At 43.8% G+C, this 17,055-nt stretch overlaps 1 protein-coding gene across 27 annotated transcripts in view; it reads left to right on the top strand.

Annotated features, from left to right (window-relative positions):
- The window catches only part of LOC146813293 (uncharacterized), a 455,769-nt gene that overhangs the window by 172,551 nt on the left and 266,163 nt on the right, over nucleotides 1–17,055 (top strand). For 25 of the 27 annotated variants that reach the window (XM_085620134.1, XM_085620133.1, XM_085620117.1 and 22 more), the window contains 2 exons: nucleotides 2,959–2,997; nucleotides 4,398–4,481. In XM_085620134.1, coding sequence (XP_085476260.1) covers nucleotides 2,959–2,997; nucleotides 4,398–4,481 — 123 coding nt within the window. The remainder of the gene's footprint in view (nucleotides 1–2,958; nucleotides 2,998–4,397; nucleotides 4,482–17,055) is intronic. The other 2 variants (XM_085620132.1, XM_085620130.1) reach the window with 1 other exon arrangement.

Genomic DNA, 17,055 nt, shown 5'->3' with positions numbered 1-17,055 from the left:
AAATAGGCACAGAAAGCTTCTAAATGCTCCCCCTACCATGTGAGATAATTCATAGTGTGATAGGAGCATTCTCTGTTATAGTTTAAAAAAAATCCTGCTTCAGCATTTTCTTTTCGAAAATAACAAAGAAAACAGTTTGATGGATGGCTCTGTCAATTTTAAGGAGCCATGCTCCAAACTTTAAAAAGCATTGAAAGATTCCTGCCAATGCATTAGAAATTACTTGGCGGTCATTGCTAAATTCGGCGGGCAAAGTAGTCTTCGTCTGGTGGATGTTAAATCCTCTGCCAGACCAGCGGATATTAATCTGTCCCAAAATTATAAATTGGGCCCAAAGTCTCTAATGAAAAGTTTGTGAATACTAAAATGCTTTGCAAACCCTTTGCTAATTTGTGAAGGTCATTGTACTATCGCTTTCACCTTGTTATCATTCATTCAGATTGCATTTGTACTGATGACATAGCCTAAAAATCCATCTGATTTACATGAATGAGTAAGTTTTCTAATTTTGCTAAGAGACCATTTATTTCTAATATCTCAACTAGCAGTTCCACATGATCCACGCGTGCCTGCATGGACTTGGAATAAATATGGATATCGTTTATAAAGATGATACAGAAGACGTCTAAATAGCCTCTTAGAGATCCAATTTCTTGAATATGAATGCTCTCTTAATTTGATCCAGATATACTGGTATCAAAAGCAATGAGTAACGATTTTTTACTGTTACTCTGCTTATTGATCTGTAATTAATACAAATTTGCAGTTCTTCTCTATTCTTGGGTACAAAGAAAAGAGGATAGTAAAAGGATGACTGAGAGGGCCAGATGTAGCCAGTGGCTACGTTCTGCTTAAGATAGGTCTTTAGATGTGGGTTTTAGGTTGGCTCACCAGGGTATATCCGACTTTAGGGTACCGTGCCCTGGTAATAAATCTATGTTGCAGTCGTAATTGCGATGTTGGAGAAGTTCACTGATCTTTCGCTTATCATAAACACCCTGATAATCTGCATAACATTTTGGTAGGGTTACAACACAACACACCTGAGCATGCTCACTTACATAAGTCATTTTGGTGGACCTTCAGTTTCTTTAGACAAAGCAATATCAGGGAAGCAATTTTTGTTACAGAAGTTTATGTATAACTGAACCTATGAGCGTATGGCCCAATATAGCAAAGTTTTATGTAATGTTAACGATGGTGTCCCTCAGCTGAGTTTAAATTGTGGTGCATCAATAAGGTCAAATCAGATGCGTTTGAGAAATTTCATACCTACTTTTAAAAGCATGTTTTCAGTATGGTAGTGCACAGATCTTGACATTAGGGCAAAGCCATCACTGCCTTAACAGGCTCAGAAATATCTTTCTTAAAACAGAGAATTTATGGGTTTTAGTCAGGCATATTCTTCATCTATAGAGTGTCCTGTGACTCCAGAATCCAATAAGGCAGGAACCTTCACTTGTCTGCCAGTATTTAAAATGAAGACAGCTATAATAGTCAAACGTGACACAGAGCTCTGTTGGGTATTGGCCAAATAGGCCCAAGATGCAGGAAGCAATAATCTTGGACAGGGGACTTATGATAAGTCTGAGAGAAGTTGTTTACTGAATCTGGTCCATCATTGGGCCTGCTCGTTATCACTATAGCCTGATTCTTTATTGTTGCTTTAATTTCTGCTCCCTTACCTCTTGCTCTACAATCCCTAATAAAATGACTGCAACGACTACAATACATGCAGAGCTTAAGCTTCCCTCTCTTTTCCCTCTTTTCAAGTGACAGAGGTCCTCTTATACTGTTCACTTGCATAGATCCTACTACGTTTGATTTATTTGCATCATCAGTTAGATGTTTGCTAGGTCAAACAATAATATTACACTTACAGTTTCTTCTCTTAGAATCAATGATCTGGTTCAGCAGTCAGTTCTATCAATTCTTCTCAAAAACATCATAAAGGTTTCTACCTGAGCCACAGCATGTTTTTTTCTCCTCTGAGACCTTGATAAAAGAAGGATGCTCGCTTTTCAACTGGCCACAATATGTCTGCTGAAGTTGGGTACGTGCGTTAGTAGGTCTTGAGATCCTTTTCTCAGAGTCAGTAACTCTTTATTCAGAGACAAGGAATGAGTTTTCCTATCAAATAACCTTTACATTTCACATCAAAAAATTCTTGAATATGTACAAGATTAGATCATTCTTTTCGATGAAGGGTATTGACCAGCTACCATCTGTTAAGACTCTGGCACTAATCTGTGATCTTTATCTGGGAGGAGCGACGCACACATGCCAAGAGATTTATCTGTCTTCACGACCTCCCTGGACCAGCCTAGCATAACTACACATTAGCCGTTACAAGGAATGTAGGGAAAAGTTGGTAAGAAAACAAGGAGAAGAAAGAAGAGCGAAGAGTGCTAAGTCCTGCTATTCCTAAGTGGAGAATGAGGTATTGTCTCCTTTGGGACTTGCGAGTGCTTGTTGTCACTGCAATTTATAAAAATACGTTAACACCTGGTTACCTGTGGAGTGAGTCCCACAGCCACCTATTCTTGACCAACTATTCCTATTTGTTGACCTAACTTCCAATCCCCCCCTTTACCGCATTAATTTCTGTGTCGATGTTGGATCAGGTACTCAGTTTGTTCTGAAAGAGATCACAAAACAATTAAGAACTTGCACTACTCTCCCTTAAAAGCCAAATTAGATGTTCCCCTTTTCCTCACCCTGCGATCCCAGACACTCGTTCTCTCTTTGAGGGGTTTTTAACTACAATCCTTAGTGTTATGTCACATTTTAAGTTTCAGGCAGTTCCTGGACAGCTTGCACACTGAACTATAACATCACACGGTACTGTGACCCTGCTTGCAGTGGAATACTTGTGTTCTACAACTGTTCTGTAGTTTGCTAGTTTCCTCTATGGCTCACTTGACTTTTAATCCTTATCCATGTCTTTTCGTTCTACAGGGCTCCTGAACTCTCTGATCCCTTCGGACCAAGTTGACGGTAAATTAAAATCTTCTAATCAAATGAGCATGCTAATAAGCGTCTGCGCTGTACCTTCTGCAAGTGACTACAAGTTCCTACTGTAGTGTCTGGAGGGATTTAGGGTGCCCTCATCTAGATGTCTGCTGTGTCTTCTGACTGCATGGTTCCTTCCCAAAGGAGAGAAAATAAAGCTTGTCTTGGTTTGCTTGTTGGGAAACGTGGCTGTTTTGCATTGGAAATGTAATTTACTTTGGTTGATAAAGATTGTGAATTCCTCGTGGCCAGCTACATTTATTTGTGGTGGCTGAACCACGTGAATCGGAACTAAGAGTTACACAAGAGAGTGTGCAGAGTAGAATTAGGCAGCGGCCCCCACGTAGGGTAGAAGAGTGTCCTGAATTTGGTGAAGGGGGAGTTTAATTCCCTGACTCAGGAAGCAGAGGAGGTTGGTTCCAGGGTTTTAGGGTAACTCCTCTATCAGATTTTGCCTTCCCCTTTTGTGACAACCCTGCTACTTCTGTATGCACAGTACCCACACATTTTCTCAATTCTTGGTTCTCCTGTCTGGAGGCTTGGTCCTCTTATTGCAAGGCTGTAATTATTTCTAAAATAGTGGTTAAAACCCTGTTGGTGTTCATTACTCAGGCTAGTAGTAACTAGGTTTTGGCTATTTGTCAGGTTCCTATTAAGACAGCTTTCAACCAGTAGAGGTAATGGATGCACTAACCTGTCGTCCACTGACCCAGTAGGAGCAATGAACAAAAATATTGTCACCTCTGCCCAGCTGCTTTATCTAGGATGGATGCTCGTGGGCTCTAAATCCCAAAAGAACACAGAGGGTTTGGGGGAAGAAATAGGGCTGTGTGTGACTTGTGCAATAGAGCATTGCCTCAACTCTGTCTGTCTTTGGTGGGCCTCTGGCTCTATGCCAGGTAACCATCGGAAGAGCCCTCTCTTCCAGTTTAATCTTTCTCAATTGTCTGCAACAAAAAGTGGCATTGCCAGAACAGCCCCACAGACTCTAAAATGCAACAGCTGTACAATCTAATAGCACTACTTCAACATTCTCATTGAGCTCACCTTTTAAATAGTTTTCTCATTGATTCAAGGTTACCTCAATGTCCCTTTGAATTGAGGGTTCTGAGTTTGTGAATTATTAAGATTTTCGAACCTTTTTCCACACAAGTTTGCTGCTCTATACTCCGGCTTTCTCTCACACTGTCTTTATCTTAAAAAACAGAGCAGCTCTAGGGCCGAAGTCACAACTGAATGTCTTGGATCCTTCTACCAAACTGAGCATTAAGTTCTCGATTTCTACAATGTAGTTGCCAACTGCTTGCTTGTTTTAGCCTTGGGCTATTTCTCGTGCATGCCTTAAAATAAGAATCCTTACTTGTTTTTCTCTTATTATATTTCAGATTGCAGCCAATCCGGAGACGTTGACGAGGGAAGCAGGAGTCGATCAGGAAGCTTCCAACAGAAGCAGACAGAATCAATATCAGGTAGGTGCATAGCGACGTTGGGCAGGCAACACTTTTCTTCACAAACACTGTTTGCCAAACAACCGTGTTCTAATTAACATCTTGTCCTCAAGATGGGTGCCAAGATTTCCTGGATGATCTAGAATGTTCTGGAATGTTTCAGACTGTTTCAGGTCACCTGGAGAGTGCAGCTTTTTCCACATTACTTCCAGCACGCATCATGAAGTCAAATGTGGTTCAAGTAGCACAGTTTGTAACAAGTTAACGTTCTCATGTTGATCATATCATAAACATAGTGTTCGAGGCATATGAGCTGCAGATTACACACTGTGCATAGATCGCCATCTGGTGTTGGGCCCGGATGTTGCAGTTGTTTTTCTCTTGGAAAGTCTTTGGAAGTCACGAGGTATGTGACTCTTCCTTTGGATCGTATTGCGCATGGGCTTCGGCTCCATCCTCAGATTGTTTTTTTCCGCCATCGGGCTCGGATGTGTTCTTCGCGCTCCAGTTCGGAACCGTTCCAGTTTTTCTGTTAGGCGCACAATCCTCCCCCCTTCGACGGTATTGTCTCGATCGCGTTCTCAAACACTCAACGGTGCTCTCAATAATCGAAGTCTTCGATTCTGGTCTTCAACGAAGGCCTTCGGGCCTACCTGAGCCCCGGTCCTGGCTGATGGAAAGGACTCCATTTAAGAACTGTCCTCGATGCGGGTCGAAGTTTCCCCACACAAATCTCCATGAGGTGTGCAACCTCTGCCTCTCCCAAGAACACGAGGCAAGGGACTGTCCAGCTTGCGCCTCCTTCCGATTGAAGAAGACGATCCAGGACCAACGAGCAAGGAGAACAATGGCACACTCGTTGACTTCGATCCACGACGACATCTTCGAAGAAGGCGTCGATGTCCCGGAACAACAGCACACCGAAGAGGACCTCGTGAGCGCCTCCGAAGCTGACGACTCCGGCGTCGAGGACATTTCTCCGGCACAGAGGGGCGTGAGTACAACCATCAACCCCGACCCAAAACCCCCATCCACGCCATTGAAAAAGACTTCGGTCACGCCTTTGCCTTCGGGCCTAGGTATACACCAAAAGACTGCTTCCCATACCTCGCTTTTGGGCCCGGTTAAGAAGCCCATCAAGCCTTCAGGCAGCTCGGGCTCGAGCCAGCCTACCCTCGGCGCCGAAAAAACCTCATCGGCACCGACACCGAAAAAGAAAACGCCCCTTTCCCCTGTCCGTGCCGAGCTTGAAACCGAAGCTCTCGGTGCCGAAGACTGGCACCGGCTCCTCGGCACCCATACCACCCTCGGAACCGAGCAACAAGCCGAAAAGCCTAGACTCCCAAACCTCGAAGCCGAAAGCCACCTTGGAACTGAGGAAGTCAAAAGACACTGTTAAACCCCACGGTTCGAAACCAAGAACCAGTACCGAATCGACGCCGAAAAAACCCACAACTCCGACACCATCTGCACCGAAGGATCTGCCCCTTACAGACAAACTGTTTCGACCCGATCCTTACCAAAAAACCCTCGTAAAAGATCCAAAGACTGGTCATTTGTCGCTTAGCACCAGAAAAAGACCACTGGACAAGCCTGCAGCAGCTCCACCACCAAAAAGGAGAGACTTTGCCACCTCAACCTTTGAAGATTCGATCACCTCCTCCTCCACCTCCACCTCCACCTCCTCCTCCTCCTGCTTCTCCTCCCCCACCTCATTCTCTTACACCATCTCCAGATGAGGATGATGATGATGACATCTACGACACAGGGGATGGGGCGGACAACCAACCAACAGGGGACCCTACTCCAACAGGTTCCCCAGACCCATGGGATGACTACATCTCAGACGTCCCTAACGTCCCGCAGGACGGGCTTTACCCTTCTAGACCCTCCCCCCCAGAGGACACCATGGGTTTTAACCAACTACTCCATAGGGCTGCCCGCTACCACGGGGTTGATCTCCACACACACCCCGTAGAGAAGGACTTCCTCTTAGATACATTCGACACTGCACACAGGTCTACCTCAATTCTGCCAATGCTTAAGGGAGTTATTAAGCACGCACCAGAGGTTTTTAAAGACCCAGTTAGGACCAGGGTCATTAACCCACGTATTGAGAAAAAATATAAAGCCGCCCCAACAGACCCACCCTATATTAAAGGCCCGCACCACTAGACTCCCTGGTAGTCTCAAATGCGAGGAAACGTGCCAATTCCCAGGCATCAGGTGAGGCACCACCGCCAGATAAGGAGTCTAAACTCCTAGACGCCTCTGGGAAACGGACAGCGTCCCAGGTGGCCAACATCTAGCGTATCGCTAACCCCCAAGCGCTCCTAGCCAGATATGACAGGGCACATTATGATGAGCTGGAGACAATCATGCAACACCTCCCTGATAAATATAAACATAGGGCCAACAAATTGATTCAAGAGGGCAAAAACATTACAAACACTTCCATTCGTTGTGCCCTCGATGCAGCTTACACCGCCTCCAGGGCAATTAATACCAGCACCCTTCTGCGTAGGCATGCTTGGCTACGCATCTCGGGTTTCAAACCTGAGGTTCAAAGTTCCATCCTCAACCACCCCTTTGATGAGAAACATCTGTTTGGTCCTAACGTCGATATAGCCCTCGAAAAAATGAAGGACACAGACACGGCAAAATCTATGGGAGCCTTGCAGTGGCAAGCTCCCAGGTGCTCCTTTCGCCGTTCCTCCTTTAGAAGCAACACCAGAGGCTACTCCTCCAACAGCGCCTCCACTTCATACAAAACCCCTACCCAATCCACCTTCACTAGGGGTTATCAAAGAGGCAGTTACAGAGGTAATATTAACAAAGGCAGAGGCAAAACTAACACCTCCCGCTCTGCTTCTACCCCCACCCAGTGACTTCCCTCCACATCCCCCAGACTATTCCACTCCAGTCGGGGGCAGACTTCACAATTTCCTTCCTGTCTGGGCTACCATCCCCTCAGACAGGTGGGTAAACAAATAATCCAATCAGGCTACTGTCTAGAGCTAACATCTACCCCCCCACCATTCCACCCAAACAGCACCCAATGTCACAGGAACATTTGTCACTTCTAAAGCAGGAGGTAATCTCCCTCCTACAAAAAGATGCAATAGAACTAGTTCCTGCCCACAAACAAAACAAGGGAGTTTACTCCCTATATTTTCTCATACCAAAAAAGGACGGCTCTCTGAGGCCCATTCTGGACCTCAGACCCCTAAACCAATACATACACTCAGATCATTTTCACATGGTCACACTCCAGCAGGTGCTTCCTCTGCTCTCCCAAAACGACTTCCTGACCACCATAGACCTCAAGGACGCCTATTTCCACATTCCCGTTCACACCGCTCACAGGAAGTTTCTCAGATTCGTAGTGGATAGTCACCACTACCAATTCAAAGTACTCCCCTTCGGAGTCACCACTGCCCCAAGAGTGTTTACCAAGTGCCTAGCAGTAGTGGCAGCACACCTGAGAAGACAACACATACACATCTTCTCATATCTAGACGACTGGCTTATAAAGGCCAGCTCATACAACCAGTGTGTACAACACACTCATGCCACGATCCAACTACTTCACGACCTAGGCTTCACAGTAAACTACACCAAATCCCATCTGCATCCCTCCCACGTACAACAATACCTCTGTGCCACCATAGACACCTCAAAGGCGTTAGCCTACCCCAGCCCTGCCCGGATAGCAAGCACACAAGCTCTTCGCGCCAAATTTAAACCTCAACACTCACTTCCAGCCCGAGTGTTCATGCAACTTATAGGGATGATGGCCTCTTGCGTATTCATAGTACCTCATGCAAGACTCCAGATGCGTCCTCTCCAAGAGTGCCTATTACACCAATGGAACCAGGCTCAAGGTCAGCTAACAGATCTGGTGTTGGTAGACGGTCATGCCCATCGCTCTCTGCAGTGGTGGACCACCAAAAACCTTTCCAAAGGGTGACCGCTCCTAGGGCCGGTTTCTCAAATATTTCTAACAGCGGACGCATCGCTCTCCGGCTGGGGAGCTCATATACTTCATCATACCATGCAGGGCAGGTGGACACCTCAACAAAAGTTACTCCACATCAACCATCTTGGGTAACTGCCCATATTTCTAGCCCTGAAAGCCTTTCAAACACACGTCTCAGGCAAGGCTGTCTTAGTCCGCACAGACAACATGATAGCAATGTACTACATCCAAAAACAAAGCGGCACACACTCTCTGCAGCTCTCTCAGCTAGCACAGACCATATGGAGGTGGGCCATAAATCAAAACATTTTTCTCCTAGCACAACATGTCCCAGGAATCTAAACCACCATTGCAGATCTGTTGAGCCGTCAAACTCAACAAATCCACGAGTGGGAACTTCATCCACAAGTTCTTCTATACCATTCTTTCAAACATGGGGGCAACTACAAATAAAGCTCTTCGCCACCTACGAAAACGCCAAATGCCCAATCTTCGCCGCCAGATATCCACACCCATTGTCCAAAGGCAATGCGATATGGATGAACTGGTCAGGCAAATTTGCGTTCACTGTTCCGTGTCTCCCACTCATTCCATTAGTGGTGCGCAAACTACAGCAACACTCCCTAACTCTCATCCTAGTTGCTCCAACTTGGGCCAGACAACTGTGGTACACCACATTGCTGGAACACTACATAGTTCCGTATCAAAAATTACACCTCTCTTCACACCTCTTAACCCAGAACCATGGAGAGATCACACACCCGGACCCAGCTCAGCTCAACCTTGCTATCTGGCTCCTGAAATCCTAGAATTTGGCTACCTAAATCTTCCCCCTGACTGTATAAACGTCATTAAAGAAGCTAGACGTCCTACCACTTGAGCTTGCTACGCAGCCAAGTGGAAACGATTTGTGATTTATTGTCACAACAATAATATCAACCCCTTGGATGTGTCTATCCTACACATCATAGGCTACTTACTATACCTACAAAGATGCAACCTAGCCTACACGTCTATTAGACTACACCTTGCTGCCATAGCAGCGTATCTACAAAATAGACAGCATCTATCCCTCTTTAGAGTACCTGCCATAAAAGCCTTCATGGAAGGCCTCAAACGAATAATTCCCCCTAGAATGCCAGCCTCACCAGTGTGGAACCTAAACATCGTTCTCACAAGACTAATGGGGCCTCCATTCGAACCTCTACATAAATGCGAGCTTCAATTTTTAACATGGAAAACAGCTTTTCTTGTAGCCATTGCTTCCCTCAGAAGGGTCAGTGAAATACAAGCACTCACCATTCAAGAATCTTTTCTGCAAGTGCATCATAATAAGGTTGTTCTCCGCACTAATCCAAAATTCCTTCCTAAAGTCATTTCTCCCTTTCACCTCAATCAATCTGTGGAACTGCCTGTAGTCTTCTCGAAGCAACAAACCATTGCAGAAAGAGCTCTGCACACCCTAGACGTCAAAAGAGCTTTACTCTACTACATCGAGAGAACACAACCTTTTCGCAAGACCAAACAATTATTTGTGTCTTTCTCACCACCACACAAAGGCAACCCAATCTCCATATCTGGGATAGCTAGGTGGATTGTTAAATGCATACAGATTTGCTACCACAAAGCAAAACAAACGCTATCTGTTCCCCCTAAAGCCCACTCTACACGTAAGATAGGGGCTTCCATGTCATTTTTAGGGAACATCCCATTAGATGATATCTGCAAAGCAGCTACATGGTCTACACCACACACTTTCACTAAACACTATTGTGTAGATGTGCAAACTAAGCAACAAGCTAGTGTGAGCCAGGCTGTCCTTAAAACACTGTTTCAAACAACTGCAACAGATACTGGTGGTCGCCGCTAAGAGGGGGTACTGCTACACAATCTATGCACAGTGTGTAATCTGCAGCTCATATGCCTCGAATGGAATATGCTACTTACCAGTATGCATCTGTTCTTGGCATGTAGAGCTGCAGATCTACACACGCCCACCCGCCTCCCCGGCTACCTTTATCTGTTCCAGTTTTATCTTATTTAGATACAGCACACATGGGGATCTTTCCTGTTTCTTACAAAGCTCCATAATTTCCCTGCTGGCGAAAAACAATCTGAGGATGGAGCCGCAGCCCATGCGCAATATGATCCAAGGGAGGAGTCACATACCTCCTGACTTCCAAAGACTTTCCAAGAGAAAAACAACTGCAACATCTGGGCCCAACACCAGATGGCGATCTATGTACAGTGTGTAGATCTGCAGCTCTACGTGCCAAGAACAGATGCATACTGGTAAGTAGCATATTCCTTAAAGCCAACAGCTCAGATCCTGATGTTGCTGACATCCTGTCATTAATCTGTCACCTTCTCCATGCCAAGACCTTGGGAGTCCAGATTGTACCTATGGACACGGATGAGAATCTATGTTTGGTTAACTTTCTAGCTGCTATCAGGACTTTATTGGAGGCTGTAACAGTACTCCCCAATAATATCTGTCAGCTTGGCGGCGGTTTGTGCTTGATTGGGTGTAACCTGTGAAATTTGAGAATTTGAGGGGCATGGGGAAGGTTTTCTACTGGTTCTGTGACCTCTCTTTGAACCGTACCCAATCCACTAAGTAAAATACTTGGCCTTGCTGTTGTTTGGAGCCTAACATCTGGTTGACTTTGTATTTCTGTTTTCATTCAATGTCTGTTGGGTCGGTTAGTGTAATCGATTCGGTCTCTGGATTGCAGAACTTGAGCATAGATACATAGAACACTGGATCAACACAAAGACTAGAAATGAGTTGTAATTTCATTGCCACTGGATTGATTATGTCGCACACAGTGAAAGGCCCTAAAAGTGGGCTTTATCTTACGGTTTCCATGCAAGATTAAATGTTTAGTTGCCAGCCAAGCTAGGTCTTCTGTTTTATACTGTGTCCCTTACAGTGATTTCTATCATGATATTTCTTTAGTTGCTTCCTGAGCTTTTTCCAAATTTCTCAAGTTATTTGCAGTGTTTTACTTAAGGTCTTGTGATGTTCTTGTTCTGAAGGTAAAGGTGAAGTTCAGGCAATTAAAAGGGCAGTACATTATGATAAATCAGTTTATACACTAGAAGGTGGAACAATCCAGGGTTGAGTATTCTGTATTGTTGTGCACAAAATCTGCCATCCACAAGTTTCCTGACCAATCTTCTTCTTGCTGCAGAGCTAAACTATAGAAATATTGCCCCAAGGTTTGTCGTAAACGTTTTGTCATTTAGTCTGTTTCTGGGTGATAGCTTGTAGATAAGCAAGCATCGACCTTAAATTTTTGGAAAGTTGCAGTTAGAAATAGGAAGTAAACTGCGTTACCCAGTCCGAAATGATCACCCTGGGATGAAATGTTGGGAAACATTTTGTCCCAACTCAGGTGCAGTCGGGAGTTTGGCGAGGGTGTGAAGTGCCCCATTTTAGTTAGATGGTGAATGACCACCTGTGCGTTTGCTTGGAAGATATTTTATCACAAAGTCTATTGAGATGGCATACCATGGTGATGGTGGTATGGGAATAGTTTGCAGTAGGCAGGCTGGTCTCTGGTGGCCAGATCTGACTAGAGCACAGATTTAAAAAGTGTCTATATACCTTTCTTCCTCGGCTCTCACAGTTGGCTACCAAAAATTGCATAGAATAAGCAACATGGTCTTCTGTACCCTCATATGAGCAGTACAATCTCAATCTTGTGAATATTGAATTGTTTGTTCTTGAAGATCAGGGCATGTATATCTCAGTACATTGCTAAAGCAAACCTCCCTTCTCATGTCCTGTTGGACCTTTTATTGCAACCATTCTTGCACCTTCAATTATTTTATTTGTATTTGTAAGATATTGAACAATTCCATGGAGTTAGTGATTATAGCCAGTTCTTCTGACTGTTTAGCCTTCAATTGTCGAATCAGAGGTGGTTCTAACTCAGTAATCTATTCTTATGGGTAATAATCTCTTGCTAAGGCATCTGACGTATCGTTTTGAGTCTCAGGGCAATGTGTTATTGAGATAGTGCAGTCAGAGAAAAATAAGGACTATCGTACCTGTTGAGTTGTTAAGGCTTGTGCAGATGTATGGAATTTCAAATTCCTGTAGTCTGAACAAATTTCAATGGTTTGTCTGGCCCTATCAAATAATGGCACCATTCGTCTAAGGCTCTTTTAATGGCTAAGAGTTCCTTGTCTGAAATATTATAATTCAGTTCAAAAGGTCTAAACGCATGAGAGTAGAAGGCCACAGGGTGTACTTGACTTGTCTTTAGATGCCTGTGGGATAGGACCTATCCCACTTCATGATGTGAATAGGTAGGTTCCAAAACAGAGGGTAGTTTTGCAACAGGGAGACGCACAACAGGGGCTTACACAAATCATGCATGCAATTGAGTGAGAGCTGCTTTATCTTCTGAGGTCCACTTAAAGGACATGCCTTTACACAGCAGATGGGTCATGGGATATACTATGGAGGAAAAGGACCTGATTTAGATGTTGGTGGTATGGATATTCCATCGCAATGAAGATGGATTATCCATACTTCTAGGACTGTGCTCCTCCGGCCATAGCTATATGTGGGTGGTCATCTGTTTTCATCCCGGAGGAAACTAATTTGTCTCCGCTGTGATTAAACCCCTTCAACAGCCCTATGGAGTAAGGCTCATCGGAGGCAGACCTTTAACTCCACCCACCAAATTTAATGGGCCGCATCAGAGGTTAGTTTTCACTGCCTGTCACCCCCAGGAAAATTCTGGTGGAAATAGGCACAGAAAGCTGCTAAATGCTCCCCCTACGAATGAATGAATGAATGAAATTAAATTTATAACGCGCTAGACTCAGCCCAAAGGGCATCAAGGCGCCTAACATAATAACTAGAATAGTGCTGCAATGTTAGTGATATGCTTTCCTAAAGAGCCAGGTCTTAAGGGCTCCCTTAAAGAGGGGTAAGGATGAGATGGCCTTAAGCTCAAGGGGAAGTGCGTTCCACAGACGCGGAGCAGCCGATGCAAAGGCTCTCGCTCCCCATCTTGTCTTCTTGGTGGGGGGAATAACAAGAAGATTCTGTTGTGCAGATCTGAGACATCTGCCAGGCACATAGCGGAACAGCAAAGATCCTAATCCATCCGTCGATCCGGCCATGAGTGCCTTGTGGACTAGACAAACAATTTTAAAAGAAATGCGATGTTCAATGGGCAACCAGTGAAGATTCTTCCTAGCCAGAGTGGCGGAGGCTGAACTTGGAAGGTCCAGAACAAATCTTGCTGCTGCATTCTGAGTTACTTGTAGACGCAGCAGCAATCCCTTGTTGATCTGAGTGTATAGTGCGTTACAATAATCTAAACGAGACCCAATCAATGCTACAACTGTTTGTTTTCTTGCTTGTGGGGATAGGTAGTGAACTATTCTACGGAGGATTTTTAGAACTCCCCAACAGGTAGCTACAGTTCTATTTATCTGGAGGTTCATGGCCAACTCTGTGTCAAAGATGACCCCCAGATTCTTTGCCGACTGTGAGGGGGTTGGACAGGTCCCCAATGATGGCGGCCACCATTCATTCTACCATGTGAGATAATTCACAGTGTGATAGGAGCATTTCCTGTTGTAGTTTTAAAAACAATCCTGCTTCAGCATTTTCTTTTTGAAAATAACAAAGAAAACAGTTTGATGGATTGCTCTGTCAATTTTACGGAGCCATGCTCCAAACTTGAAAAAGCATTGAAAGATTCCTGCCAATGCATTAGAAATTACTTGGCGGTCATTGCTAAATTTGGCGGGCAAAGTAGTCTTCGTCTGGTGGATGTTAAATCCTCTGCTAGACCAGCGGCCATTAATCTATCCCAAAATTATAAATTGGGCCCAAAGTCTCTAATGAAAAGTTTGTGAATACTAAAATGGTTTGCAAACCCTTTGCTAATTTGTGAAGGTCATTGTACTATCGATTTTACCTTGTTATCATTCAATCTGATTGCATTTGTACTGATGACTTAGCCTAAAAATCCATCTGAATTACATGAATGTGTAATATTTCTAATTTTGCAAAGAAACAATTTATTTCTAATATCTCAACTAGCACTTCCACATGATCCACGCGTTCCTGCATGGACTTGGAATAAATAAGGATATCGTTTATAAAGATGATACAGAAGACGTCTAAATAGCCTCTTAGAGATCCAATTTCTTGAATATGAATGTTCTCTTAATTTGATCCAGAAGTACTGGTATGAAAAGCAATGAGTAACGATTTTTGACTGTTACTCTGTTTATTGCTCTGTAATCAATACAAACTTGCAGTTCTTCTCTATTCTTGGGTACAAAGAAAAGAGGATAGTAAAAGGATGACTGAGAGGGCCAGATGTAGCCAGTGGCTACGTTCTGCTTAAGATAGGTCTTTAGATGTGGGTTTTAGGTTGGCTCACCAGGGTATATCCGACTTTAGGGTATCGTGCCCTGGTAATAAATCTATGTTGCAGTCGTAATTGCGTTGTTGGAGAAGTTCACTGATCTTTCACTTAACATAAACACCCTGATAATCTGGATAACATTCTGGTAGGGTTACAACACAACACACCTGAGTATGTTCACTTACGTGAGTCATTTTGGTGGACCTTCAGTTTCATTAGACAAAGCAATATCAGGGAAGCAATTTTTGTTACAGACGTTTGTTTGTAACGACCTATGAGCATACGGCCCAATATAGCAACATTTTATGGATTGTTAATAATGGTGTCCCTCAGCTGAGTTTGAATTGTGGTGCATCAATAAGGTCAAATCAGATGTGTTTGAGAAATTTCATACCTACTTTTATAAGCATGTTTTCAGTATGGTAGTGCAGAGATCTTGACATTAGGGCAAAGCCATCACTGCCTTAACAGGCTCAGGAATATCTTTCTTAATACAGAGAATTTATGGTTTTCAGGCCTATTCTTCATCTATAAAGTGTCCTGTGACTCCAGAATCCAATAAGGCAGGAACCTTCACTTGTCTGACAGTAGTTAAAATATAGACAGCTATAATAGTCAAACGTGCCACAGAGCTCTGGAGGGTATTTGCCAAATAGGCTGAAGATGCAGAAAGCAATAATCTTGGACAGGGGACTTATGATGAGTCTGAGAGAAGTTGTTTTCTGACTCTGGTCCATCATTGGGCCTGCTCGTTATCACTATAGCCTGATTCTTCATTGTTGGTTTAATTTCTGCTCCCTTACCTCTTGCGCTACAATCCCTAATAAAGTGACTGCAATGACTACAATACATGCAGAGCTTAAGCTTCCTTCTCTTTTCCCTCTTTTCAAGTGACAGAGGTCCTCTCATACTGTTCATTTGCATAGATCCTACTACGTTTGATTTATTTGCATCATCAGTTAGATGTTTGCTAGGTCAAACAATAATATTATACTTACAGTTTCTTCTCTTAGAATCAATGATCTGGTTCTGCAGTCAGTTCTATCAATTCTTCTCAAAAACATCATAAAGGTTTCTACCTGAGCCACAGCATGTTTTTTTCTCCTCTGAGACCTTGATAAAAGAAGGATGCTCGCTTTTCAACTGGCCACAATATGTCTGCTGAAGTTGGGTACGTGCGTTAGTAGGTCTTGAGATCCTTTTCTCAGAGTCAGTAACTCTTTATTCAGAGACAAGGAATGAGTTTTCCTATCAAATAACCTTTACATTTCACATCAAAAAATTCTTGAATATGTACAAGATTAGATCATTCTTTTCGATGAAGGGTATTGACCAGCTACCATCTGTTAAGACTCTGGCACTAATCTGTGATCTTTATCTGGGAGGAGCGACGCACACATGCCAAGAGATTTATCTGTCTTCACGACCTCCCTGGACCAGCCTAGCATAACTACACATTAGCCGTTACAAGGAATGTAGGGAAAAGTGGGTAAGAAAACAAGGAGAAGAAAGAAGAGCGAAGAGTGCTAAGTCCTGCTATTCCTAAGTGGAGAATGAGGTATTGTCTCCTTTGGGACTTGCGAGTGCTTGTTGTCACTGCAATTTATAAAAATACGTTAACACCTGGTTACCTGTGGAGTGAGTCCCACAGCCACCTATTCTTGACCAACTATTCCTATTTGTTGACCTAACTTCCAATCCCCCCCTTTACCGCATTAATTTCTGTGTCGATGTTGGATCAGGTACTCAGTTTGTTCTGAAAGAGATCACAAAACAATTAAGAACTTGCACTACTCTCCCTTAAAAGCCAAATTAGATGTTCCCCTTTTCCTCACACTGCGATCCCAGACACTCGTTCTCTCTTTGAGGGTTTTTTAACTACAATCCTTAGTGTTATGTCACATTTTAAGTTTCAGGCAGTTCCTGGACAGCTTGCACACTGAACTATAACATCACACGGTACTGTGACCCTGCTTGCAGTGGAATACTTGTGTTCTACAACTGTTCTGTAGTTTGCTAGTTTCCTCTCTGGCTCACTTGACTTTTAATCCTTAACCATGTCTTTTCGTTCTACAGGGCTCCAGGATTCTCTGATCCCTTTGGAGCAATTTGACAGTAAATTAAAATCATCAAATGAGCATGCAAATAGGCGTCTGCGCCGTACATTCTGCAAGTGGCTACAAGTTCCTATTGTAGTGCATTAAGGGATTTA

This window comes from Triturus cristatus, chromosome 7 (genome assembly GCF_964204655.1).
Source record: "Triturus cristatus chromosome 7, aTriCri1.1, whole genome shotgun sequence".
Lineage (NCBI taxonomy): Eukaryota > Metazoa > Chordata > Amphibia > Caudata > Salamandridae > Triturus > Triturus cristatus.
Note: the sequence above shows the minus strand (reverse complement) of the source record. Positions and strands in the feature narration are given on the sequence as shown.